The 27,762-nt window shown below is 46.9% G+C and overlaps 1 protein-coding gene across 1 annotated transcript in view; it reads right to left on the reverse strand.

Moving 5' to 3' along the window:
- The window catches only part of LOC141082662 (beta-Ala-His dipeptidase-like), a 151,153-nt gene that overhangs the window by 64,663 nt on the left and 58,728 nt on the right, over positions 1–27,762 (reverse strand). The window contains exons 3-4 of the mRNA XM_073566615.1: positions 4,918–5,025; positions 2,121–2,264 (exon numbers count right to left, since the gene is read on the reverse strand). Coding sequence (XP_073422716.1) covers positions 2,121–2,264; positions 4,918–5,025 — 252 coding nt within the window. The remainder of the gene's footprint in view (positions 1–2,120; positions 2,265–4,917; positions 5,026–27,762) is intronic.

Raw genomic sequence — 27,762 nt, forward strand, 5'->3', positions numbered from 1 at the left:
GGGCAACACAGAACTAGACCCCAATCAGAGGACCATAAAACATCCAGACTCCTTATCTATGAACTGGTCCAATGTTTATATTTATGTTTCTCCCTCTCCCATATTGATAGTTCTGCTTCACGTCACTTGTCTTATCTATTGCATTTTTTCTAGGCTGTATTGTGCATAAATATGTGACTTCAGATTTTGTATTAGTCTAGCCTGATGAAGAGACCTGAGTAGTCTCGAAAGCTTGCAATGTGTTACCATCTTTTCAGTTAGCCATTAAAAGGTATCAACCACTGAGGACTCTCAATCCTGAATATTTTTCTATCTACTGGCTAACACAGGACAAAGATATACATCTTTCCTGACATTTAACTAGGTACCTGTATTTCTGCAGTGCAACTTTTTGGATAATCCTGGACCCAAACTCAGAGATCATGAGAATAATGAGATCATGCAGAACACTGCCTGAAAAGATTGCGCCTATGTGCTGACCTGCCGCCAGTGACTTTATGTGGATCCCCAACACTACCATTGCCACACTAGCTCAAGTCACATTATAAAATCAATTGATCACACAGAGACAAGAACAGTGTATGAGAACATATTTAAAGTGTAGGTTTACATAATGTAAATTTAGGCTGTGTGCCCACGTAGCGATTTTTAAGCGTTTTTGCCGTGATTTTCTGTGCGAAAACGCTGCGAAAATGTTTAAAAATCATGTACAGAACGCCCCCCATGCATTCCTATGGCATTCCGCACATGCTGTGCTAATGCTGCGCTTTTTTTCGCGGCGGAATCGCATCGCGGAAAAAATCGCAGCATGGTCATTCTTTTGTGCGGAATCGCAAAGAATTGCCGCGATTCCGCACCCATAGGAATGCATGAGAATCGCTGACTTCCCGCATGTGGCTATGCCCACCATGCGCGAAGTTAAGCGTCTCATGTGTGGTTGGTACACACGGTGTGGAGGAGAGGAGACTGTCCTCCAGGCCCTGGGTACCATACCCCTGTAAAAAAAGAATAAAAAATAAAAAATCGGGGTATATTTACCTTCCGACGTCCCGCGCTGCATTCCCGGCCTCAGCGTTCCCAGTAATGCCTTGCGGCAAGGTCCTGTGATGATGTAGTCTCGCGTGACTCTAGCGGTCTCACGAGATCGCTATAGTAACGCGAGACCAACGTCATCACAGGTCTCGCAAGGCATTACTGGGAACGCTGAGGCCGGGAATGCAGCGTGGGATGTCGGAAGGTACAGTAAATATACCCCGATTTTTTAATTTTTTTTTAGCATTTTAACATTCTATCTTTTACTACTGATGCCGCATAGGCGGCCTCAATAGTAAAAAGCTGCTCACACTTGTCAAACACTATGTTTGACGAGTGTGACCAACCTGTCAATCACTTTCCAAGCGATGCTTCAAATCACTTGGAAAGTGCTTGAATATCGCACGCGAAAATTGCGGCAAAATCGCAAACATAATCGCGGTAAAATCGCTGTGAAATCGCGCGGGAAAAAACGCGCGGTTTCTGGGAAGGAGTCCGGTTTTTAGTGTCCGGAATGAAACGCTACGTGGGCCCATAGCCTAAAAGTTCATTTTACTTGGCATATTCTCAAGTCTAAGTTATCCCCTATTTACGGGTTAATCGATATCTCCCCTATTCCTGGCGGTTTGACCGCTGGGACTCCCAATCCCAATATCTGGAGCTCTGAAGAATGAATGAAGCGGTGGTCTATGATGTGTAGTGACGCTCTATTCATTTTTATGGGAGTGCAGAAGACCAGCCGAACGCTGCACTCAGCCATCTCCGGCGGTCCCATTGAGAATTGTTATTGGGATTGGTGGGGATCCTAGTGGTCGGTGATTTAAAAGTTATCCTCTCTTCAATGGATAAAGGATAACTTGCAAACTCGAGAAAATCTCTTTTAAATTTCAATTTACTTTCCAGAAGCATCAGGAATAACTTTACTTTGGAGTAAATGAGAAGGACTTTGCTAGAGGTCACAAATTTCAGTCAAATTCCTGCATTTTGATTCAAATTTTGTAAATAATTAATTAAGAATTATATTTACACAAAGACTCATAACCTTTATATTACTTTACATACATCCATAGTAATATTAATACACTTACTGTTTCGAAGCCCATATCTACTAGCTGGACAGACGCACCCAATGTGCGAATCTTCTCAGCTGTCATTTGAACCATCCTAATCAATTCCTCCCGAAACTGTGGATCACTTGAATCACTTTGAACAGCCACCCAGTCTTTAAGATTCTGTGTGAAGATAGGATCATTGGTTACTGAATCCACTGTAGAGCACAGTTTGCACTTAATGATTATAGTGAGGCGGACTTTTCTAGATCTAAATGATACATGAAGAATTTAGGATTTGCTGATTGTTTTGAAAGGATAAGTAAATCTGAACCATCCAAACATCCATCATGGGCACTAAGAAGTGTTATCTATTTTTTATTTTCTTTAAGAAAGCAGATTTTTTTCACCAATCCTATTCTAATATCGACCAATGACAGACATACAAGACCACTGATAATCTCCCTCGATCTGGGATTCCACGCAAGATCACACCCCGTGGGGTCAAAATGATCACAAGAACGGTGAGAAAAAATCCCAGAACCACATGGGGGGACCTAATGAATTACCTGCATAAAGGTGAGACCACCATAACAAAGGCTACCATCAGTAACACACTACACTGCCAGGGACTAAGATGCTGCAGTGCCAGACGTGTCCTCATGTTTAAGTCAGTACATGTCTGGGATGGTCAGAAAATTGCTAGAGAGCATTTGGATTATCCAGAAGAGTATTGGGAGAATGTCATATGGTCTGATGAAACCAAAGAAGAACTGTTTTGTAGAAACAAAACTTGTTGAGTTTGGAGGAGACAGACTGCTGAGTTTCATCCAAAGAACACCATACCTACTGTGAAGCATGGGGGGTGACAACATCTTGCTTTGGGGCTGTTTCACTGCAAAGGGAACAGGACGACTGGTCTGTGTACATGAAAGAATGAATGGGGCCATGTATCATGAGATTTTGAGTGCAAACCTCCTTCCATCAGCAAGGGCATTAAAGATGAAACGTGGATGTGTCTTTCAGCACAATAATGAACCCAAGCGCACCACCAGGGCAAAGAAGTAGTGGCTTTGTAAAAAGTATATGAAGGACCTGGAGTGGCCTAGCCTGTCTCCAGATTTCAACCCCATAGAAAACCTATTTGAAAGTCCGTGTTTCCCAGCGACAGGCCCAAAACATCACTAATCTAGAGGATATCTGCATGGAGGAATGGGCCAACATACCACCAACAGCGTGTGCCAACCTTGTGAAGACTTACAGAAAACATTTGACCTCTGTCATCGCCAACAAAGGATATATAACAAAATATTGAGATGAACTTTTGTTAATGACCAAATACTTATTTTCCACCATAATTTGCAAAATAAATCTTGCCAAATCAGACAAGGTGATTTTCTGGATTTGTTTTCTCATTTTGACTCTCACAGTCGTGGTCTACCTATGATGTCAATTACAGGCCTCTCTCATCTTTTTAAGTGGGAGAACTTGCACAATTCGTGGCTGACTAAATATTTTTTTCCCCACTGTATGTACAGTATGTATCTATCTATCTACACTCAAACCTGATAGGGACCTCTACCTTACCTCATGATTGCACTTTGTGCACATAACCACTAGATGGAACCACAACATCTGATATGTGACTGTTTTTCTCATTCTCATATGATTTACATAGGTTTTTGCATCTTAGCTTGCACTATTTATCATCTAATTCTAACAGTTGTAAATTCATGCAATTATTTTGAATGTATATATATGATTGACCACTCCTGTCTCGGTAAAAATAATCCCCTTTGAGCTTCGTTTTAGTGGTATGTTTTTTGTATGATTTTTATATCTTACTAAATAAAGATGAATTCCGGTATATTTTATCAGTTTTTCTGAGTAGTTTAATTTTTGTTGGCATTTGATTTATCATTTAAAACTCCAGTATAATATTGTTATTCTGCCTTGTGGTGTACTAAGAGGAGACGTAATAACTTTCTACACATATCTGAAGGGCTGTCACAGTGTAGAGGGATCATTATTCTCAATTGTACATGGAAACACAGGAAGCAATGAAATTAAACTGAAAGGGAGAAGAGACAGATTAGATATTGGAGAAAACTTTTTGACAGTTAGGGTGATCAATGAATGGAACAGGCTGCCACGAGAGGTGGTGAGTTCTACTTCAATGGAAGTCTTCAAACAGAGGCTGGACAGACATCTGACTGGGATGATATAGTGAATCCTGCTTTGAGCAGGGGGTTGGACACGATGACCCTTGAGGTCTCTTCCAAATCTAACATTCTATGATTAGTTAGTGTGCAGGGAAAGATGCGGAGCTCGCATCAAAGGCTGGGACCCGACCTTGGACGTACCTATACGTCGAAGTTCACGGAAGGGCTAAGATTCGAGTGGAGTCTTCTTAACTGATTGATAGCTATTTCTGCATGCAGTTATACAGAAAAGACTGTCAGTCACTGACAGGACCGCCCACTGGACTCATGCATACAAAAACACCAAGGACTTCAATAAATAGAATGCTAGGCTTACTGACATTTTCCTACAAAAAAAGTACCATATATCAATCTGATCCGCTCCTCCTGCTCTAGATCATCCTATCCTCAGATCAAACACCATCTTTAACATGATAAGTTCTCTTTAAGTGTAAGGTACATGGACTGTCCCAGTCCCAGAGGTCCCTCTCAGTCACTGAGTGAAGTTTCATACATAGATTCTCTCCAGTGCTAATACAGTACTGTCTCAGTGATACATGCAGGCTTCTAGGCTGCTCCTAGAGTATGACATGGAACATTCATCCTCTATGATAGGAACATCCATTTCACTTTACCTGGACAAAATCATCTTGGTGTGCATCAATGTAATGGAAGAGATCTTCTACCAGGATCTCAGAGGCATTGGTTCCCAGGGGCAGCATGATGAGCTGAAGGATGAGGATCTGCAGATGATAGAGAATATGTTTCTGTGATATTACATCTGGTAATGGCCAGGTCTATGCAGTTCTGCACGTGTAGGAATATGATGAAGAAATAGCCGGTCAGAGGGTTAGAAGTTTTCTTGGTGAGCTGTGTTTATCAGCAGAAAGCAGCTCTTTGTTCCGGCAGCCACATGATTGCATAATGCCATAGTTCCCCTGAGGCTTCCCAGAGACATACAAAACATGACCGCACTGTTATTACACGCCTCGCCTTACTACTATATGAAGACAGCCTTCTCAAATCACTGGCATCTTGCCTGGTTTCATATTGCGCAATATCGTTCTTTTAATGCACCAGCTGCATTATTCCCATCATATGGTATAAAATCTCTACAATTACCCATTAACTTCCGTATTGGTAAGTAGTAGTGATGAGCGGGTATACTTGTTGCTCGGGTTTTTCCAAGCATGCTTATTGCTCGGGTGACCTCCGAGTATTTTGGCGTGCTCGGAGATTTAGTTTTCGTTGCCTCAGCTGCATGACTTATGGCTGCTGGACAGCCTGAATACATGTGGGAATTCCCTAACAAACAGGCATTCCACACATGTAACCAGCCTGTCTAGCAGTCACAAATCATGCTGCTATGGCGACAGAAGCTAAATCTCTGAGCACGCCAAAATATTTGGAGGGCACCCGAGCATGCTCGGAAAAACCCTAGCAACAAGTATACTCGCTCATCACTAGTAAGTAGCTTAGTATTTAGGACACTTGAAGACCCTGTCCCAAAGTGCAGCATTTGTAACCCCAACTTTGTATTATGTGGCACAGAGGAATTTGGGCCCTTCAGTAGTGTGTTTGGCACCATCAGATGCAACAGGATGTTTTTACTTTCTCTAGCTTATGGCTACACTTCAACTCTCTACTTAAAGGGTCTATCCAGGCTGGGCAGAAAAGTCTTTGCCCAACTGTGTATGACCCAAGAAAGCTTAATCGTAGCAGTGGGCAGTACACACACTGTCATGATTTCCCTGTATTCCTTGAGCGGGTGGGCGGACACGTGCCAACTAGATTCTCCTGCTCATCTGTCAAGGAGTGCTTGGCCCTGATCAAAAAAGTTTATTCTCACCTCCCATGCCAATGCCGTTCTAGCGGTGTCCGCACTCGGGGCTCACGTGTGGTTACGTCATGTGAGCCCGGCGCCCAATCAGCGCTGCCATCACTGTCCCCACCTTGAGACGTATACGTAATCAGTAGGAGGTGTGAGCTGCGGCAGGCCACTCACAAGTGCCAGTGCTTACGATTTATTTAATCTAATCTCTAGAAATCTTTAATATCTAACTACCAACACTTATGGCCCTGGGGGGTCAAAGCTCCAATCTTTACTAACGGGTAGTTAGCAATTAACTTTCCTAACACTCTAAGCAAATTATAATGTTATTGGGATGTTCCAAATGTGTAGGACAAAATATAGTAATATATAGTGTTTCTAGTAAATCATACATGCAAACCTGTGCGATGCTCAGAGGGGTTTTCTGGCTGTAATGTTCTTACCTCTACGAGCCTGCACTGGGTTTTAAATTAAAAAAACAAATCAGCTTTTTCTCACCCTCCCCATGTCCAGAACAAACTCTTAGCCACTTCTCTAGTTTTTGTTTTGTGGATACAGCGGTAATGTCACAACTACACCGCTGCAGCCAATCACTGATCTTCTAATATTCAGCTTCAGGCTCCAACCTATCTATCTCCTGTGCTGTTTGAGATCGGATGTGTACTCACTATTTTTGTCTCAGTATTTTTAAGGGCCCTGTCACACACAGCGATCTCGCTAGCGAGATTGCTGATTTTGTGACACATCAGCGATCTTGCTAGCGAGATCGCAGTGTGTGACGGGGATCAGCGACTGGCCCCCCTGCCGGTTATCGCTGATCATGCTTGAGCGGCCTGAGCCGTTTTTCGATCGCTGGCCTCCCGCTGCCCAGCACACATCGCTGCGTGTGGCAGCCAGAGACCAGCGATCAGCGACGCTGGACGCTGGTTTCTAATGTAAACGTCGGGTATCCAGGAGCCGCGGCTCCTGGATACCCGCTATTTACCTTGGAAACCGGCGTTAACGCTGGTTTCCAAGGTAAACACCGGGTATCCAGGAGTCGCGCGGCTCCTAGATACCCGATGTTTACCTTGGAAACCAACATGTATGCCGGTTTCTAAGGTAAACAGCGGGTATCCAGGAGTCGCGCGGCTCCTAGATACCCAATGTTTACCTTGGAAACCAGCATGTAAGCCGGTTTCTAAGGTAAACAGCGGGTATCCAGGAGCCGCGGCTCCTGGATACCAGACGTTTACATTAGAATCCAGCGTCGCTGGTCCTGATCACTGGGGCTGTCTATGTGACAGCTCATCAGCGATCAGCCTAACGATGTTGTCACGTGCCCCGTCCTGAGCGACACGGCCAGCAAGCCGGTAACTGATACAACAGGACGCGGCACGTGTAATTGTCCTATGTGACGCCGCCCGCAGGCCGGTAACTAATCCAATAAGACAAGGGAATAGGGAAAACCTGGGTAACAATAACAATGGTGGCCCTGCGATAGGGAACGGGGAAGTGAAGACCTCCTGCACTGCCCTGAGTCAGTGTCTCTACACTCCTAACGTTCCCTAGGCCGGTTCCGCACCGGGCGCCGATCAGGAACCTAAAAACCCTGACTCGCCCTCCACCTAAACCCTCACTAGGGAATTGGTCAGTGTGGAAACTAATCCCACCACTGCACTAAACACACATAAGGAAAAGTGACATAACAGGGGAACACCAGTTAGCTTTGCTCTGTTGCTAACGCTCCCAGCAACAGAGCCCACCACCTGCGTGCATCTTTTCCTCCACCGAGTCCAACATCTGGGTGCACTGTCCAGCAACGGAGTCCAGCACCTGAGTGCAACTGTCCAGCAACGGGGTTCAGCACCTGAGTGCAGCTTCAGCAAAAGAGTCCAGCAACTGAGTGCAGCTCTACACTACAGCTGCCACTCCATCAAGCTTTGCAAGAATTCTTCACTGACACCATAGCTGCCAATCCACCAAGCTTTCCACGAACTCCTCGCTGACACCATAGCTACCACTCCAGGACTCTGACTGAGTTGTCCTGGACTCATTTCAGCACCATAGTGCAGCCTTGGAGCAAACAAAGTCCATACCTGCGTGCAGCTGTCCAGAAACAGAGTCCAGCAAATGAGTCCAGCTTTTCTGCTAAAGAGTCCAACATTTTGAGTCCAGCTTCAGCAACCGAGTCCAGCATCCTGAGTGCAGCAGGGGTAAAACTACCTTTGGCACACAGCCAAAGGAAAAAAAAAAAGGTTACTTTGTGCATTTAAACTGTCAGATCCAACCTGGATCATGACAGATGTCCCAGTGATCCCATCCATGTCGGATCATTGGTGGGATCACTGGGACATCGTTACGTGTGACGGGGCTTAAGCCAAAATCAGGAGTAGGTGATAAATACAGAAGTGGTGATGTGTCTCTATTATGCTTTTCCTCTTATTGTTCCTCTCCTAATTTTGTCTTGCAGATACTTATGTAAAAGACTGACCAAATACAGAAAATGTAAATGTGGCCTTAGGCTGGTTTTACACTTACCGTATTTTTGAGGGCCAATTTTGCGGCCCCAATAGTTTTCTATGGGGCCGCAAAATCGGCCCGCAAAATTCAATGGTGCGCCGTGTGCCGTATGGCTCGATATTTTTCATGGCTCTTTGACACGGCCCCCATTTAAATCAATGGGGCCACAAAAACAAATGGAAGTTTGTTTTTGCAGAGTGCCGTCACTTCCGGTTTTGCGGAATGCCGTTTTTTTTCTCCAATACTATTTCCATAGTATTGGGAAAAAAAATGGCGAACCGCAAACATTTTTTGCAGCCAGTTATTGCGGTACAACACAAAAAAATGTGGCGATACGGCCCGCAAAAACGGGCCGCAATAACGTACCGCAAAAGTTTCATCAGTTTTTCGCTGATGAAAGAAAGAAAGATGGTTTCTTAAGCTTTTCCTATATCAAACAGTCCTTGAAAAGTGGACATCACACAGATGGCTTCAGAGAGCGGTCTGATTTTTTTCACAGATCTTTTGACTCACATCGGCAATTTTAATTTGAGACTAGGATCAAACTTGGATATGTCTCTGTGATTTTGTGCAGAACACTTGGTCAGAAAAATACTGGGATAAGTAAATAGCTGCATAGACTATCATAAATAAGCTTAATATTGGTGAAAAACTCTGGTAGAACTTGTACACAAAACATTTGAATGAAGCATTATTAGTTTTTCACATGCAAGTTCTGCCCGTGTTTTTCATGGCTAACACGTGCAGCTATGATAGTGTACAGTGGGGCAGAGCGGTAGCCGCAACTGAGCTGCTATCCGGTTGTGCTCCAGCACTTTACAGATAAGAGCTGTCTCCCAGTCCCAATGTGCTGTGGGTGTGGGGTTCATCACACTCATTTGTAGGCTGCAGGTGTCCGCTGCCTCCAGGCTTCTGTCTTCAGGAGCCACCGCACACAGTGCATGGGACACCAGGTTCTTTGCAACAGCCAAACTATTACTAAACAGACCAAGTTCCTCAGGTGGGCACAAGTGAGATATGGCACAACAATTCACACTTCCTTCCTTCTTAGGACAGCTCCTCTTCTGTCCTGCCACCTGTTTGTTTTGGACTACCCCCAAGTCCGCTGACTCTATAAGCCTAAGGGATTTGGTGTCCATTCCAGCAGTGCACCCGGTACCAGACACCTCCCTCCACGTAATTCCACATCCACAGACCTCATCATGTCAGAAGACCAGGCCCACTGCTTGGTTCCTGGCCCGATCCCTAAGCTCAGGATGCTGTTGGAATGTCCCTCAGGGAACTCTATTTGTCCTCCCACTGCCTCAAATAGTTGGCCCATGCTGCCACTAGCAACCCATCGCACCTGAACTTGGACTTCACTATACACTTCACTAGCAGACATTGAACTCCCTCTAACCAGGAAGTGTCCCCCCTTTTATCAGCACTAGTGCCTACCCACTGGGCTAGTTCTATTCTTAACCATCTCCTATCTTGTATACTAAACATATCATCCTTATTCTATATCCTAAGGTTATCCTTATGCTAATGTAAGGGTGTCATGATCCATGCTGGATCATGACAGATAAAAAGCACTAGTAACCTTTTTTTTCCCTTAAGCTGTGTGCTTGGAGTTGTTTTTGCCCCCGGTGGCCATTAGGGTCATTGCACTGTGTGGTTTCAGTTCTAGTTTTGCCCCCTGTGGCCGTTAGGGTCATTGCACTTGATGTTTTCTTTGCTTTGGCTTTTGCCCCCAGTGGTCACTGGGATTATTGCAGCTTTTGGCCCCTGATCATTTGACCATTCCCTTTTCCTATATAGGGTCACATGGTCTATGAGCAGGGGTTGGTGATATTGCTCATTTCCAACCAAGACTGGTGAAGGAAGGAACTACAGAGAGCAGCTCAGGGGAGCTCTGGTGTAAAGTCTGGTGAAGGAAGGAATTACAGAGCGGTGTTCATTGCAGCACTGACAAAGCTTGGAGAAGTAGCAGCTAGTCTGAGGAAAGCTGCATTCTGGTGGTGGACTCTGTTGCTGGGAGCAATAGCAACAGAGCAAAGCTAAGTTGTGTTTCTCTGTTTGCATTTTTCCCTGGTGTGCATTAGTACAGTGGTGAGGCCAGTGCCTGCATCACCCAGCTCCCTAGCAAGGGATAGGTGTAGGGTGTGCTAGGGTTCTTAGGTTCCTGATTGGCGCCCGGTGCGGAACCGGCCTAGGGATCGTTAGGAGTGTAGAGATACTGACTCAGGGAAGTGCAGGAGGTTTCCACATCCCCGGTCCCTATCGCAGGGCCCACCGTTGTAACTGTTTCCCCTTCCCCCGTGTCTTGTTGTGTTACTTACCGGCCTGTGGGTCATGTCACACAGGACGGGGCCACGTGACAAAGGGGTTGTAAAGTCTCGTTAACCCCTTAAATTACATCCCGGTTGCTGTATATACTGTATAGAGGTTACATATATATGTAATATATATATGTATTTATGTGTATATGCTATTATAATGGTAGGGTGAGTGTACTACCCAGGTTTGGCCACAAGATGGGGTACATGTTAGTGGTAGGAATAGTAGTGTACAGTCATGGCCAAAAGTTTAGAGAATGACACAAATATTAATTTTTACAAAGTCTACGGCTTCATTTTTTATAATGGCAATTTGCATATACTCCAGAATGTTATAAAGCGTGATCAGCTTAACAGCAATTACTTGCAAAGTCAATATTTGCCTAGAAAATTAACTTTATCCCCCAAAACACATTTCAACATCATTGCAGCCCTGCCTTAAAAGGACCAGCTAACATCGTTTCAGTGATTGCTCCATTAACACAGGTGTGGGTGTTGATGAGGACAGGGCTGGAGATCAATCTGTCATGATTAAGTAAGAATGACACCACTGGACACTTTAAAAGGAGGCTGGTGCTTGGCATCATTGTTTCTCTTCTGTTAACCATGGTTATCTCTAGAGTTGAGCGACTTTTGGTTTTTTAGGGTCGCGTTTCGTTTCGTGAAACCCGACTTTTCCAAAAGTCGGGTCGAGCAAGATCGTCCGATTATAGGGAAAAGTCGGGGTCGTCCCGAAACACGAAACCCAATGTAAGTCAATGGGGAATAAAAGTCGGCAGTGAGAGGAGGACAGGAAACACACCTACAGTGCCCATTTGAATGCCAAAAGCATCAATTCTTCTTTCTTAAGCTTGTCAACCTTAATTAACTTCATAATACAAGTTACGCACTGAAAAATGGGGGTTATTTGGCTACAAACTGTGGGGGGGGAGGGCTGGCTCCAGGTTTTCATGTGCCCTGGGCAAAAGAGCGCCCCTTTAACACATACCACAACTCATCATGCTCCGATACGGCAGAGAAATAGCGGTATAGTACAATGAAAAATACCTCACTTTTTACATCTCATGACGAGGCCCATCTATTTCTCCATACAGAATCATTGGTCCCATATAATGTTTGAAACAGTATATGATGAGCTCCACATAATGCTACAGTATATGTTGGTCCCCATGGATGAAGCTCCACTGTCTTATGGGCCCAAATAATGCTCCAAACATAATGGGCCCCATTTCTAATGCTCTAGTGTATAATGCTCCCCAAAAATTGCTGTCCCAACATTGAAAACAATCAAATAAGTCTCCTCGCTAGGGAATCCCTGTACTTGTCTGGACAGGTGCTGTAGCTTGCTTAACAGCTCGCCAGCCGTTCTCACGCCCAGTATGGATTACACGTGATTGCACAAAGGTGAGAAAGGGTACCGTATCCCCAGATAACATGTATGGATAGCGTACACATTCAAAATATATGTCTCAGGAGGCAGGCTCAGACGGTGTTAGGCCCAGTATGGATTGCACGTGATTGCACAAAGGTTAGAAAGGGTACCGTATCCCTGGATAACATGTATGGATAGCGTACACATTCAAAATATATGTCTATACAGCATGAGGCAGGCTCAGACGGTGTTAGGCCCAGTATGGATTGCACGTGATTGCACAAAGGTTAGAAAGGGTACCGTATCCCTGGATAACATGTATGGATAGCGTACACATTCAAAATATATGTCTCAGGAGGCAGGCTCAGATGGTGTTAGGCCAAGTATGGATTGCACGTGATTGCACAAAGGTTAGAAAGGGTACCGTATCCCTGGATAACATGTATGGATAGCGTACACATTCAAAATATATGTCTCAGGAGGCAGGCTCAGATGGTGTTAGGCCCAGTATGGATTGCACGTGATTGCACAAAGGTTAGAAAGGGTACCGTATCCCTGGATAACATGTATGGATAGCGTACACATTCAAAATATATGTCTATACAGCATGAGGCAGGCTCAGACGGTGTTAGGCCCAGTATGGATTGCACGTGATTGCACAAAGGTTAGAAAGGGTACCGTATCCCTGGATAACATGTATGGATAGCGTACACATTCAAAATATATGTCTATACAGCATGAGGCAGGCTCAGACGGTGTTAGGCCCAGTATGGATTGCACGTGATTGCACAAAGGTTAGAAAGGGTACCGTATCCCTGGATAACATGTATGGATAGCGTACACATTCAAAATATATGTCTCAGGAGGCAGGCTCAGATGGTGTTAGGCCCAGTATGGATTGCACGTGATTGCACAAAGGTTAGAAAGGGTACCGTATCCCTGGATAACATGTATGGATAGCGTACACATTCAAAATATATGTCTCAGGAGGCAGGCTCAGACGGTGTCAGGCACAGTATGGATTTGACGGCCCAGATTACACAGCGGAGGAGCAGGGAGAGGTAAAGATTGCAAATGCTGGGGCCCTGCCCAAGCAAGGGGGGCCCACTCGTGGGCGTCGGTACTGGCACTGGGCCCCTCATAGTACAGCGGTGTGTCTGACGGCGGGTGTGCACCACCACCGTCAGAGACACTTGATTGCACTATGAGGGACCCTGTGCCAGTGCCCGCGCCCAAGAGTCGGCCTACCCACCTGTCCAGGGCAACGGCACTCGCACGGTGTCGTGCGGTAGGTGGTGACCCCGGCCATGGGGGGGGAGGCAGCACAGTTAGGGAGTTTTAGAAAGTGGCATATGTTGATGTTGGACATTCAGCTGATGCAAAAGGCGAAATAGGTGAAGTACCAGGAAGAGGTGGACCAAAGCAAGCCATTTTTCTGTCACCCTATGTGTCATCAGGGGAAGGTGGGACAAAATCCTTGGAAACCCATGCGTGGTTCATTTTAATGAAGGTTAGATCATCCACATTTTGGGTTGACAGACGGGTCCTTTTTTCTGTCAGGATTGATCCAGCTGCACTGAAGACTCTTTCCGATAGCACACTTGCAGCTGGGCAAGCGAGCTCCTGTAAGGCATATTGGGCCAATTCAGGCCAGGTGTCCAGTTTAGCGGCCCAATAGTCAAAGGGGAATGACCTGTGTGGGAGAACATCGATATGGGAGGAAAAGTAGTTTGTAACCATAGTTGACAACTGCTGTCTCCTGTCACTTTCCATCGATGCAGTATTACCAGTTGTGTGAGCGGTATTTGAAAAATCAGTCCACAACATTGTCATGAAACCCCTGTCTCCAACGCCACTTCTGCTGTGTGCACCACGAACACCTCTGCCAAGCTGCCCCCGGCCCGTACGGCTCGTGTGAGAACCATCACCGCTGCTGTGTGCTGGGAATGCCTCAAGCAACCGATTTACCAGAGTTGCTTGTTTATTAGCCAATATTAGGTCAAGGTTCTCCTGTGGCATGATGTTTTGTAATTTGCCTTTATAGCGTGGATCCAGGATGCTGGCCAACCAGTAGTCGTCATCGTTCATCATTTTGGCAATGCGGGGGTCCCTTTTTAGGATCCGCAAGGCATAATCTGACATGTGGGCCAATGTTCCCGGTGTCAATGATGCACTGCGAGTGCTGGGTGGAGGAGCACTTTCTGGCAAATCCACATCCCTCCAGTCACGCACAAACCCTGTACCAGACCTTGCCACGCCAACATTTTCACTTGCCCCACGAGATGCATCCTCCTCCCCTAAGTAATCATCCCCATCATCCTCCTCCTCCTCCTCTTCTTCCTCCACCTCGTCCAGGAGAGGTCCCTGAGCAGACAATGGCTGAATGTCATCAAGGATTCCCTCCTCCTCTTCCTCCTCATCAACATTGGCTGCAGACGCCTGCTCCTTAAGGTGCGTCAAAGTTTGCATGAGCAGACGCATAAGTGAGATGCTCATGCTTAGGATGGCGTCGTCTGCGCTTACCAGCCGTGTGCATTCCTCAAAACACTGAAGGACTTTACAAAGGTCTTTCAGCTTCGACCACTGCACACCTGTCAACTCCATGTCTGCTCTCAAAGTGCCTGGCCGTGTATCCTCCCACAAATGCATTATGGCCTGCCTCTGCTCGCACAGCCGCTCCACCATGTGCAGGGTGGAGTTCCACCTTGTTGCAATGTCGATAATGAGGCGGTGGTTGGGAAGGTGGAGCAATCGCTGCAGCTTCTGCATACGAACGGAGTGTACAGGCGACCGGAGGATGTGCGCGCACAGTCTTCGCACCTTCTGGAGCAGGGCTGTTAACTCTGGATAATTTTTGAGGAAGCACTGCACCACCAGGTTCAAGGTGTGAGCCAAGCAAGGTATGTGGCTGAGTTTTGAAAGGGCTATGGCTGCCACAAAATTACGGCTGTTATCACTAACTACCTTGCCTGCCTCAAGATGTACACTGCCCAGCCATGACTCAGTTTGTCGCTTCAAGTACTCGGCCAGCACCTCGGCGGTGTGTCTGTCGCCCAAACACATCATCTGCAACACAGCCTGCTGACGCTTTCCACTAGCTGCTCGATAGGGGGACACATCGTGTGCAACAGTGGCAGCTGCAGATGGAGTGCTCGTACGACTGCGCTCTGTGGACGAGCTTTCGCTTCTGGAGGAGGTGGAGGAGGAGGAGGGTCGAACGCCTACAGCCAACTGTTTCCTATACCGTGGGCTAGGCAGCACTGTCCCACCACCGCTGTCCCCTGTGGACCCTGCATCCACCACATTAACCCAGTGCGCAGTGATGGACACGTAACGGCCCTGGCCATGCCGACTGGACCATGCATCAGTTGTGAGGTGCACCTTTCCGCTCACTGACTGCTTGAGTGCTTGGACAATGCGGTCTTTCACATGATGGTGGAGGGCTGGGATGGCTTTGCGAGAGAAGAAGTGGCGACTGGGTAGGTCATAGCGTGGTACTGCATAGGCCATGAGTTCGCGGAAAGCTGTGCTTTCCACCAACCGAAAGGGCATCATCTCAAACGAGATTAGTTTGGCAATGTGGGCGTTCAAACCCAGTGTACGCGGATTAGAGACTGAGTACTTTCTTGACCTACTCATAGTGTCTGGGAGGGTGAGCTGGACTTGAGAGCTGCATATGGTGGAAGTAGCGGTGGACAGGGCGGACAGAGAGAGGGTTGATGATGGTGATGGAGTTGGTGTTCTTTCTGATGGCCTAGAATCAGTATTTCGTTGATATAACAGTGGGATTCCCTGACTGCTGTGGTCTTGCAACGACACCTCAACATTTGCTGCTGTGCTAACCGGTGGGCTTACAGTGGGGGAAACAATGTAGCGTTGCTGACTACCTTCGTTGTGATCAGTTGCACATGTGGCACTTGAGGTTTGGTGTTGTGTCCACGCTTGCAAGTGCATGCTGGTTAAATGTCTAAGCATGCAACTGGTATTCAAATTTTTCAGATTTTTCCCTCGGCTAAAGGTCTTTGCTCACTTCTTACAGATAACCTTGGCCTGATCATGAGGATTTTGTTCAAAAAAGTGCCACACTGCACTCTTCCTACTTTGGCAGACATTTTGCGGCCTAGCACGCTGTGATCTTTTGACCCTCTGGACAAGCTGTCCAGCAACTCTTTTGATGTTTGGAACCTGTCTTTGGAGTGCTCCGGGCCTGCCAGATAACAGCTGTTGCGATGTCGATGTCTGCTGTGGATGCTCCTCATCTGAGCTATTGGAAGCAGCACCCTCTTCCCCCAATGGATGCCAATCTGTTTCAACAACTGGGTCATCCATCACCTCCTCTTCTATGTCATGTGCACCTTCCTCTGTGTCACCGTGTATGGTGGTATAGTGTGCGGGAAGGGGCACCTGAGTCTCATCAGGGTCAGAATCTGGCTCTGTACACTGCGAGGACAATGTAGTGCTCTGAGTGAATGTACCAGCAGAATCATCCATCAGCGGCTGTGCATCAGTGCACTCCATGTCAGATTCATCTTGGCCTGGGTAATTCACCATTTGACTTGATAATCCAGGCATGGTATGTGAAAACAGCTCCATGGAGTAATCAGTAGTATGGCCTGCGTCATCCTTCAATCTTGGTTGGGGTGAAGGACACAAGGAAAGGTGTGGTTCATGAACATGAGCCTCCAATGACGACTCAGTGCTTTTACTTTTTACAACTGAAGAAGAGGAGGCGATAGAGCTGGAGGCTGAGTCAGCAATGTAAGACAAAACTTTTTCCTGATGCTCTGCCTTTAAAAGCGGTTTGCCAACTCCTAGAAAACTAAGCGTTCGAGGCCTTATGTAGCCAGACGATGACGCAGGGTCAGCACCTCCTGCATTCGGTCCTATTTTGCTCTTGCCACTACCATCAGATCCACCACCAACACCATCATTACCAGCTGCCAACCCCCGCCCAATTCCACGGCCTCTTCCACCAGCCTTCCTCATTTTTGGTAGAAATGTAGACAAAATCCAACAAACTATATAGTAATGTAAAACAAGGTACAAGGTGTCTATAGGGCAGGGGAGATTTTGAATTTCTGCACACACTTGTGGACAGTGGACACTTTTGGATTGTGTGAGGCCCACTGATATCTGAGCGCTATGTGACAGGCTTGATGGCACTGCTGTGACAAAAGTGACTAGAGGATAAGGGAGATTTTGAATATCTGCACACACTTTTGGACACTGGACACTTTTGGATTGTGTGAGGCCCACTGATATCTGAGCGCTATGTGACAGGCTCGATGGCACTGCTGTGACAAAAGTGACTAGAGGATAAGGGAGATTTTGAATATCTGCACACACTTTTGGACACTGGACACTTTTGGATTGTGTGAGGCCCACTGATATCTGAGCGCTATGTGACAGGCTTGATGGCACAGCTGTGACAAAAGTGACTAGAGGATAAGGGAGATTTTGAATTTCTGCACACACTTGTGGACAGTGGACACTTTTGGATTGTGTGAGGCCCACTGATATCTGAGCGCTATGTGACAGGCTCGATGGCACAGCTGTGACAAAAGTGACTAGAGGATAAGGAAGATTGGATTGCTTTTAAAAAAGCAGTTTGCGGAGCAGTGGGTAAACAGCAATGCCAGCCTGTCAGGAAGCCTTAGAAGGCAGCCCAACAACCAACACCACTGATACACCACTATATAGCCTCCCCTTGCACTGCACATACAGTGACTGGTGTGTTGTGCAGGCCAAATTGCTAGCAGCAGAAGCAGTTTTTTTTTCTTCTCAGCAGGACAAAAAAAAAAATTGGGATTGCTTTTAAAAAAGCAGTTTGCGGAGCAGTGGGTAAACAGCAATGCCAGCCTGTCAGGAAGCCTTAAAAGGCAGCCCAACAACCAACACCACTGATACACCACAATATAGCCTCCCCTTGCACTGCACACACAGTGACTGGTGTGTTGTGCAGGCCAAATCGCTAGCAGCAGAAGCAGTTTTTTTGTCTTCTTCCCTGCCTAACGCTCTCCCTACAGAATCAGCAGCAACCTCTCCCTATACTAAGATCGGCAGAAGTAAGATGGCGGTCGGCGTGCACGCCCTTTTATACCCCCTGTGACGCCCACCAAAGCAAGCCAATCACTTGCATGCCCTTCTGAAAGATGGTGGTGACCCGTGCCTATGTCATCACGTTGCCCACAGTGTCCGTGGATCCTGATTGGCTGAAAAAGAGCGCAAAACAAACTTTTGAAACGCGACTTTGGCGCGTAAGTCGCCGACCTCGTGGCCGACCTCATCCTAGGGTCGGGTTTCGTTTCATGAAACCCGACTTTGCCAAAAGTCGGCGACTTTTGAATTTTTTCGACCCGTTTCGCTCAACTCTAGTTATCTCTAAAGAAACACGACAGTCATCATTGCACTGCACAAAAATGGCCTAACAGGGAAGAGTATCGCAGCTAGAAAGATTGCACCTCAGTCAACAATCTATCGCATCATCAAGAACTTCAAGGAGAGAGGTTCCCTTGTTGCCAAAAAGGCTCCAGGGCGCCCAAGAAAGACCAGCAAGCGCCAGGACCGTCTCTTAAAAGTGTTTCAGCTGCGGGATCGGGCTACCAGCAGTGCATAGCTTGCTCAGGAATGGCAGCAGGCAGGTGTGAGTGCATCTGCACGCACTGTGAGGCGGAGACTCTTGGAGCAAAGCCTGGTCTCAAGGAGGGCAGCAAAGAAGCCACTTCTCTCCAGAAAAAACATCATGGACAGACTGATATTCTGCAAGAGGTACAGGGAGTGGACTGCTGAGGACTGGGGTAAAGTCATTTTCTCTGATGAATCCCCTTTTCGATTGTTTGGGACATCTGGAAAATGGCTTATTCGGAGAAGACCAGGTGAGCGCTACCACCAGTCTTGTCTCATGCCAACTGTCAAGCATCCTGAAACCATTCATGTGTGGGGTGGCTTCTCAGCCAAGGGAATGGGCTTTCTCTCAGTCTTGCCTAAAAACACAGCCATGAATAAAGAATGGTACCAGAATGTCCTCCAAGAGCAACTTCTCCCAACCGTCCAAGAGCAGTTTGGCGATCAACAATACCTTTTTCAACATGATGGAGCATCTTGCCATAAAGCAAAGGTGATAACTAAATGGCTCAGGGAACAAAACATAGAGATTTTGGGACCATGGCCTGGAAACTCCCCAGATCTTAATCCCATTGAGAACTTGTGGTCAATCATCAAGAGACGGGTGGATAAACAAAAACCTTCAAATTCAGACAAAATAAAAGCATTGATTTTGCAAGAATGGACTGCTATCAGTCAGGATTTGATCCAGAAGTTGATTGAGAGCATGCCAGGGAGAATTGCTGAGGTCCTGAAGAAGAAGGGTCAACACTGCAAATATTGACTTGCTGCATTAACTCATTCTAACTGTCAATATAACCTTTTGTTACTCATAATATGATTGCAATTATATTTCTGTATGTGATAAAAACATCTGACAAACACACATAAAAACCAGAGGGCAGCAGATCATGTGAAAATATAATATTTGTGTCATTCTCAAAACTTTTGGCCATGACTGTAAATAGTTAAGATAGGAGGGGCACGGTGGATATGGTTTTAACGACTTCCTTATAGAAGTCAGTTGGGACCAGGGCGCCCATTAGCTCAGGTGGGCTGGCTAGCCCTGAGCAACACCGTGTCACGCAATGTTTGGATAAGCTTAAGGCCCAGCCATTCAGTATCCATGACCAGGATTACATCAGAAGGATCTACAGCAGCAGTGCTAGTGATGCAGTTGTAAGAGGATGAGCCGAGGCAGAGTCAGCAGTGTCCAGTGCCCTTTAAGGCCAGAACTATCGGGGCTGTCACCACTGTTGCTGGGGAGGATTCTTCTGGGAGGGAAGGATCTTCACTCTGGACAGCAGGGGGCGTGGGGAGTATAAAGAGGACTGAGCGTTGGAACACGAGAGACTTGGCGGGAAAGCGACAGGAGAAGATTGACTCCCTCTCCGCTGCTCCAGCAGGCAACTTCACGCCACCTTTCCCACAGAGCGCTGACCCCACAGTTGACTTTGATGCTATTGAGTTACCGTCTGACCCCGTTCCTGTGGATAGTCCCCTCCCGCCTGTGGTGGTTGATAAGTTGACTATTGCAGAGGGCCGCCCGCTACTGCGGTCTGTGAGCATACACACGGCTCATGTTCGGCACCATCACTGAGAGATCCACACAAAGGACTGTTTCTACAACCCAGCGTATTCAAGCCATGACCGGATCCATCAGCATCGTTGGAAGACAGTGCTCTCGTTCCTCCGTAATAGAGCCAGAGACTTTGTTCACGAATTGCGACACCGTCAGGAGATTTTCCAGCCTTTTCCCTGCAAGGACTGCAAGCGATAAGTTACGCTGTTTTTTGCATATCTTTCTATTGTGCATGGTGATTGTGCTTAATAACCGTAGTTGATTTTGGCTAATCTTGTCTCCCTGCATGGAGTATTCTCTGTTTAGCTTCCTGTACAGTAAACCTTGGTTAACCCCTTCTCGGCCTCCGGCTCTCCACTGCATCCAATGTATCTCTTTCCTTTTACACAGTATTAGTGGGACTGCAGTTGCCGGGGAAGACTAAGCAGTACGGGCACATCTCTCAATATGTGGCGGCTTATTGCGTGGGCTGATGCCCTCAGGATCGGGGCAAAACGGCTATGGGAGTCCCCTAACGAAGTAAGGCTGAACAGTGAGGACACTGTAGGATCGAAAGGTACGGTCCATCGTGGAATTGAGCTTGGTACAGAGACAGAGGAAAAGCAGTATGTTGTGAAATCTGATGATGATGCTGGAAAGAATATGATATATGCTGTGTAGAAGTCTCAGTAAAGTTACACAGTTTAAAGTTGAACTGGAATGTGGCTCATTTTGTACCAAGGTGGAAACAGGAATCCTCCAGAAGCGTACTGAGGACCCTGATGGTGCAGAGGAAGAAGCCACAGGTATGCAGTGTGATGGCCAGTATGTGTATGTAACGGGAGGGCAGGGCGCACTAATGCAAATGCTATCAGACATGACTACAGCCCTGTACCTCCCTCACACTATTCTCACATTCTGCATTAGCACTTTACATACTGTACGTCACCATAATACATTACATAGACAAACATTACTTTTACATATAAAATCGGGTGCCAATATTCACATGATGTGTCTGTTGTCTTCAGCGGCAGGAACAGGGTAAGACAGTCCACATCCCTACAATAGTCTATGGACTAGTTCACATGTCCATTTTTTTCCTGAGACCTTGTGGTTTGCATAAAAGCACAGAGACTTGTCCAATATTGATTCGTGTGTCGGATTAAACTCACCAATGCAAGTCTATGGATCCAAGACAAAAATCTCAGTACTCAGATGCCTTCCATATGTTGTCCGTTTTTCATGGTTTTTTTTTATAGAAGCTAGAGAAACTTTTTACTTTCTTTCCCATCTCAGAAAAACTGATGAAATTCAGATCAAACTAGTAATGACACTAATCAAAACACTGATGAAAGTTGGAGCGTTTTTCTCGAACAAGAAAATCTTTAATGTCTGAATGAGCCTTAACAGCAAGAGAACGTAAATATAACTATATACTGCAACACTGCAATATTGCAGTACATAATATATGATCAAACAGACACAGATTAAAGTCCCTTAAGAAGACTAAAAAAATAAAGTAAAAAATAAAGAAATGTTTGATAAAATACTAGCTTGGCCGTGCTAAATTTTGGCACATTGGTCATCGGGGGCGCAGGCAATTTCAGAAAACAGCAAGCTGTTCAAATGTAAATGTATTTCATGAGATGATGAACACAGACAGGTATTTATAAATGTAGATTAGTAATACAATAAATTGGCTTGATCAGTAGCGGCCAAAAAATATCTTCCGGTTGAGTTGCCACCTGCAGGTCATTGTTTCTTTCTGCAGGTTTATGAAAATGAATGTTTAAACTGTATTTAGTGATAAAATCGTGAATGTGTGGTTTTTGTTTGGCTTTTTTCTTGCTTAAGGGGGCAAGTTTTCCTTTCAAATGGTGTATCATTTGTGTGTGTGGGGCAAAGTAATCAGGGAAAAAGCAGTGCATGTTTACAAATGTGACTCACCATTTGTGTTTGTGGGGCGAAGTAATCACCGAAAACGCAGTGCATATATACAAATGTGTTTGCATATGTGACTCACCTGCAGTGAAGTGTGCAATCCTCCAATGTGCCTGAAATAGGCTAGGCAAGCTGGAAAGTCCCCAAGGCAAATGTTTGGATTTGTTTGTGATGTCAGTAAGCAGCTTTGTGGTAGTGTGCTTTGGGGTAGTGTGGTGCCACCTGCAGGTCATTTTTCCTTACTGCAGGTTTATGAAAATTAATGTTTAAACTGTATTTTGTGATCAAATCGTGGATGCATAATTTGTTTGGCTATTTTCTTGCTGAAGGGGGCAAGTTTACCTTTCAAATGGTGTATCATTTACGTGTGTGAGTGCAGTATGAACGGAGATACAAGTAATCACCAAAAAACAGTGTATAGAAATAATAGAATATATTTAAAAAAATATATATAAATTTGGTGTTGCCGGAATCATACTGACATGGAGAATCATAGTAATAAATACTTTTTACCTAAAAATAAACACCCTAAAAACAATACAATAAATAATGGCAGAATTTAGATGGTTTTCACTGTTTCAAGCAACTTTTCTTAAATTTTCAGTACTTTATATATTAAAATGAATTACAGTTGTGTTCACAAGTTCCCCAGCTAACCCTGTAAGCCTCCCTTTATAAACAAAATCAAGGTTCATAGAACTACAGGTCCCAGAGCAACATTTCAGGATTACAGCACAGCGGACCTCCTCTGTTACGACAGATATTCACAACAATGCTGGTCACTGTCTCACATACCTCCCCTCTGTTCAAACTTATGGGGCTGAACACTTGTCATAAACCAGGGGCCCCGAGACCAGGCACCCACGTCACCTTGCCCTACCAGTTGAGAGGGCCTTGTCAGTCGTCTTTAAGCATCTGCTCCCAAAACATAGTCCATCACTGTCACTGTAACCCTCTCTGTGACCAACGCACTATCGGACTTTGTCGTTTCATGTTTCAGAGTCAATCTGTTAGGTCTCCCCCGCCCCCAGTGGTCTGTATGTAGGCCTCGAGCTTGAGCCCTTGAGTCACAATCTGTCTGTGTCACCAGACCCTTTTTAGTCACCACATTTCTTAAGTATGCCCCTTCACCCGACCTTTCTCTCCATGGTTGCCACCAATGGTTGGTGCAGTCATGAGAACCACTCACAGTCGAGCCTACTGTCTTGTCTGAGTCTGATCCATCTAATACTGTCCATGTCCCTTAGCTTTGTACTGAGAGTAGGACTGCCACTTTAAATTCTCTGCATCCTTTGGAAAACCCTAAGGCTTTCCATTGAGCCAACAATGACAAATGGCACCATTCCATCTTCACCAGCTACCTGGACTTCATCCTCAGCTGAAATCCTCACTCTTACCACACCGGATTTATTCACGATTTCCTGCATCACTTTTACACGTCTCCCAATAACTCTCCTCATTGGATTTCTGGGCACTTGAACGATGTCTTCCAAAAAGCCCAGCTGACTTTGAGCTTTCCTCGCATGCTCCAACCATCGAGTGGCTTCCTTATTCCTCACCATGATCATCTGTTTTATGTGGAGACATTGTAGGTGTATATCTCTCAGGATAGCCACCCACTTCACTGTGACTTCCCTAGTCGACAGTATGACCAGTATAACCAACTGCTGAGTCTCGGGCGTCCAGTGTACACTTCACGCTTCTACCACCTTTTTAAAGGCCTCATGCACATCTTCACTGGTATATGCTTCTCACACGTCTTCGGGTTCCTCTATCACGCACTTGAAGAGCGAAGTGTCATTCTCTTCATGGACAGACGGCTCCTGCTTTGCCTTGGACCTTTCCATCAAGACATCTGCCACGACTGAGTGATTGTCTCATTCTGCTCTTAGCGCAAACTGTTCCTCAGCTTTACACCCTTCCAGAACCCTCACCAAGATGGGCATTGGCAGCTCCACCTCGTTACCACTCTGGCACAGCCACGGTAAGCCTGCGACCACAACCTCTTTCTCTTGGAGAGGACCTCTTAATGCTTTTCTGAGCACTTCCACATCTTCCCTTGAGGCCTTGTTCACAGTTTGCCACATTGACAGATGACCTCTGAGCTCAGACACTTCCTACTCCAGCGCATCCACTCTGTTCTCAGCTGCTTGTCTCAGGACCCTTTCTCATTCGACATGCTCTTTTATTGCCCCTTTTAGCATCTCTATTTCGTGATCCTGTTCTTTCAGACGCTTTACTTCGGCCGGTATCTCCGTCCTTCTCATGAGACAACTCTTTGGCGAGCTCCTGAAAATCCTGCAATTTGTTGCAACAGGTCACTTCCAGCTGAGACACGTGTTCGATGCTTCCTCCTCTCTGAGCTGAGCCTTGACTGTCGAGAGCTCAGACTCCAGGTGATACACCTGAACCAGCTGCATGGAGTTGACAGCTTCCATACTTGACACCTTCAACCTCTCTTGAGCCTCTGCCCGGTCACCCTTAGGTACCTCTCGACTCCCGGTAGCTTCAGAGAACTCCACCCTCTTCATCCTTACAGCTTCAGGCTCACTGAAGCCTTCACCTTGTGGAGCACTATGATTCCAGTGTGTCAGTTCTTCTGACAGCTCAACATTGTACTCCAGCGGTGGCTACTGGCAATGACACATCACCTTCCTTCCTGACCTCTTCAGTGTCTGGAAGAGTACTCACATCTTGAATAAAAGCATAAAAGCACCAGTGATTTTCCTTTATTTCCTCAGGGGGTGCAACTTGTTCAGCCTCTTTGCCTCTGTCTCCGGCGATGGGAGGAAGACTTGCCATTTGTACCTGGATCAACCTTACTGCACTTTTTTACTCATGCTTTAGAGTCACAGTCTGAACTGGAGTCACCACCGCTCACCCTGTCACAACAAGTCACCACTTAAACAGGTGTTGGACCCCTTTCCTGGAACTATCCGATTTTCAATGGTCACCTCTGCCAAGTCCCAGAGCTGGTCAGACCCACACTTCCGTCCGGTCACACTTTTCCGATATTGCAGCCACCGTCATGTCGTTAAGTTGGGCACGTCCACCATTCCCCACGGTCATGCCGAACTTAAGACTGTCAACTCTATGGGGTGCATTTGTGGCACCCCTGAGGGTTCAGTCACCACAGAGGTACTGCACTTCCTCCTGAGGTGTGGTACCCCACCATCCAGGTAAGTTGGAGGCTCCTGATCACACTCCAACACCTGCACCCCACACCACAAAGTAGTGTAGCAAAGCACCTTCGGCGGCTCCCTGCTTGGAGTGTAGCATATCACCCCTTGGTGGCTCCCTGCTTGGAACACGAAACGTGCTGGGAGGTGGGTGGAGCTGAGTTTACATAAAAGAGCGGGAAGAGTTGAGTCAGTCGTTCAGTCGTTCAGTCATTCAGTGAGTGAGTGAGGATGTAGAAGGACAGAGAGAGAGACAGAGAAGATCCCCGGGAGAGGGATGGAAGAAGGTAGTGCTGCAGCAGGCCACAGTGATCTGGGTCTGCTGGCACAGGAAAGACACAGACAAAGGAAGCTTGATTCTCCATTGGGACGAAGGATTAGTACGGAACGTAAGGAGAATAGGAGGACTAAGGATCAGGGTTGGAAGAGAGAACCCTTCCCAAGTTCACAGCACAAGGCCGGGGTCCGGTCCCCGAGGTGGTACAGATACTAATGGTCCTGCAGCAGACATCGGAGGAATAGAAGTTGTCACCACTTTATTCCCACACAAGACTTGGTGGCACAACAGCAGCGATAGTGAGCCAGGACTAGGTAGTAAGGAGTCCCCGAAGCAGGCTACAGCTGTTTGCCGTACAAGTAGAGTTCATCTTACGGGAGGAACTCCAGTGTAACTCAGTACTGGGAGTACTTCATTCAAAGGCGCTATAAGAGGAGACATTCAGGAAAGGCACATATGTTAGCGGAGCGTGGGAAAGGAATACTTCATCTTGCCTGGAAGTTGGCTGAGCTCCTGACCCGGAGGACACGGCACGGATGCGAGCACCTGTTCCTGCAACAGACTGTGAGTAAAGCTTTGGAGCTACATGCTCTGGTGTCCTCCACTTATTCCTGCGCCAACCCACCCAGCACTGCTACATCCCTTGCGCCCGACACTACACCATCTAAGTGTCACTTCACCTACTCTGCCCTGGGACTACATCCCTGCCTGTGGAGGGCTATAACATCATTGCTGCACCACACCATCTGTCCCAGAGGATCGGTCTGCAGCGTCGGCTTACATCTTCATTGCCGAACACCACAGGTGGCGTCACGAATCATTCATAAACTTTTGCCTGTTTACAATGGGCGCCCAGGGCCACGAGCCGGGTCCCAGCTGCCGTGACATCTCCCATTGAAGCTCATCGGGCCCGGCACCGAGTACCCCACAGCCCTGGGAGGGCGACCCAACTTGGTGTCACGAACAGGATGACGAAGCCCGATGCCACCGGGTTCTGTGTGCCTACGATTTATTGGACTTAAAAGTTTGTGGAAATGTGCAAAAGACCCAATTTGATAGACTGTAAAATGAATGCTAAAAATGGCCGCCAGCTCGGAGAAGAAGGGCGTGACAACATGGGTGGTCCTAAGAAAAGACCGAGAACTGTCCTGGGCCTCCCCTGTTTGAACTTTTATGCGACAGCAACATGGCCCACCCCCCGAGGGGTTCGTATACTGGCATGGTATGGAGGAGTAGGAAGAAGACGCCGCCCCCAGAAGGAGGAGCTGGAGCCGGTGGCGGGAAAGGAGGCCAGATAGAAAGAGAAAGGAGAGAACGCCATGATGGAAGGAGCGCTGAGGCCAGGAGAAAATGGCGGGGAGAAGCCCTCCTCCCCCAGGCAACACCCGGGGAGCATACGGCCGCTGCGACACCCTTTACAGCGCCCGCCACCTCCTCCAGGCCGGTGCTGTCACTGGATGCGGCCTGCCAGGAGAAGGTACATAAGGGTTCCGGAGGCTGTGGGACAGGAGCTGGGTCCCAGCCCGGATCTGGTGCTACTGCACAGGCTTTTACTGGCATGCCCCCATCCTGTGCTGACACGGATGCAGCTACGGGCCGTTCAGCAACCCACACCAGGGGTTGCGGCTGCCATCATTCGCCACCCGGTCCCTAAACAGGAGCCAGAACATCACAGGGATGCACCAGGTATGGTCGCCGCCCCTGCCATGATCCTGGTACTAGGAGCCGTGCCTGTGGACAGAAATGGTCCGGTGATTACCCGGACCATGAGTGGTGGCATTCCAATGGCATCCAGCCGCAACAACCGGCCGTAGTACCGCCAACTGTGGTACCACTTAGGATAACAGAGCAGCATTTATCGGTACCGGCTACAGCCCTTGCTGACTTGTTGGC

The sequence above is a fragment of the Dendrobates tinctorius genome, unplaced genomic scaffold (genome assembly GCF_039654945.1).
Source record: "Dendrobates tinctorius isolate UK_male_01 unplaced genomic scaffold, ASM3965494v1 ptg000004l, whole genome shotgun sequence".
Taxonomy (NCBI): domain Eukaryota; kingdom Metazoa; phylum Chordata; class Amphibia; order Anura; family Dendrobatidae; genus Dendrobates; species Dendrobates tinctorius.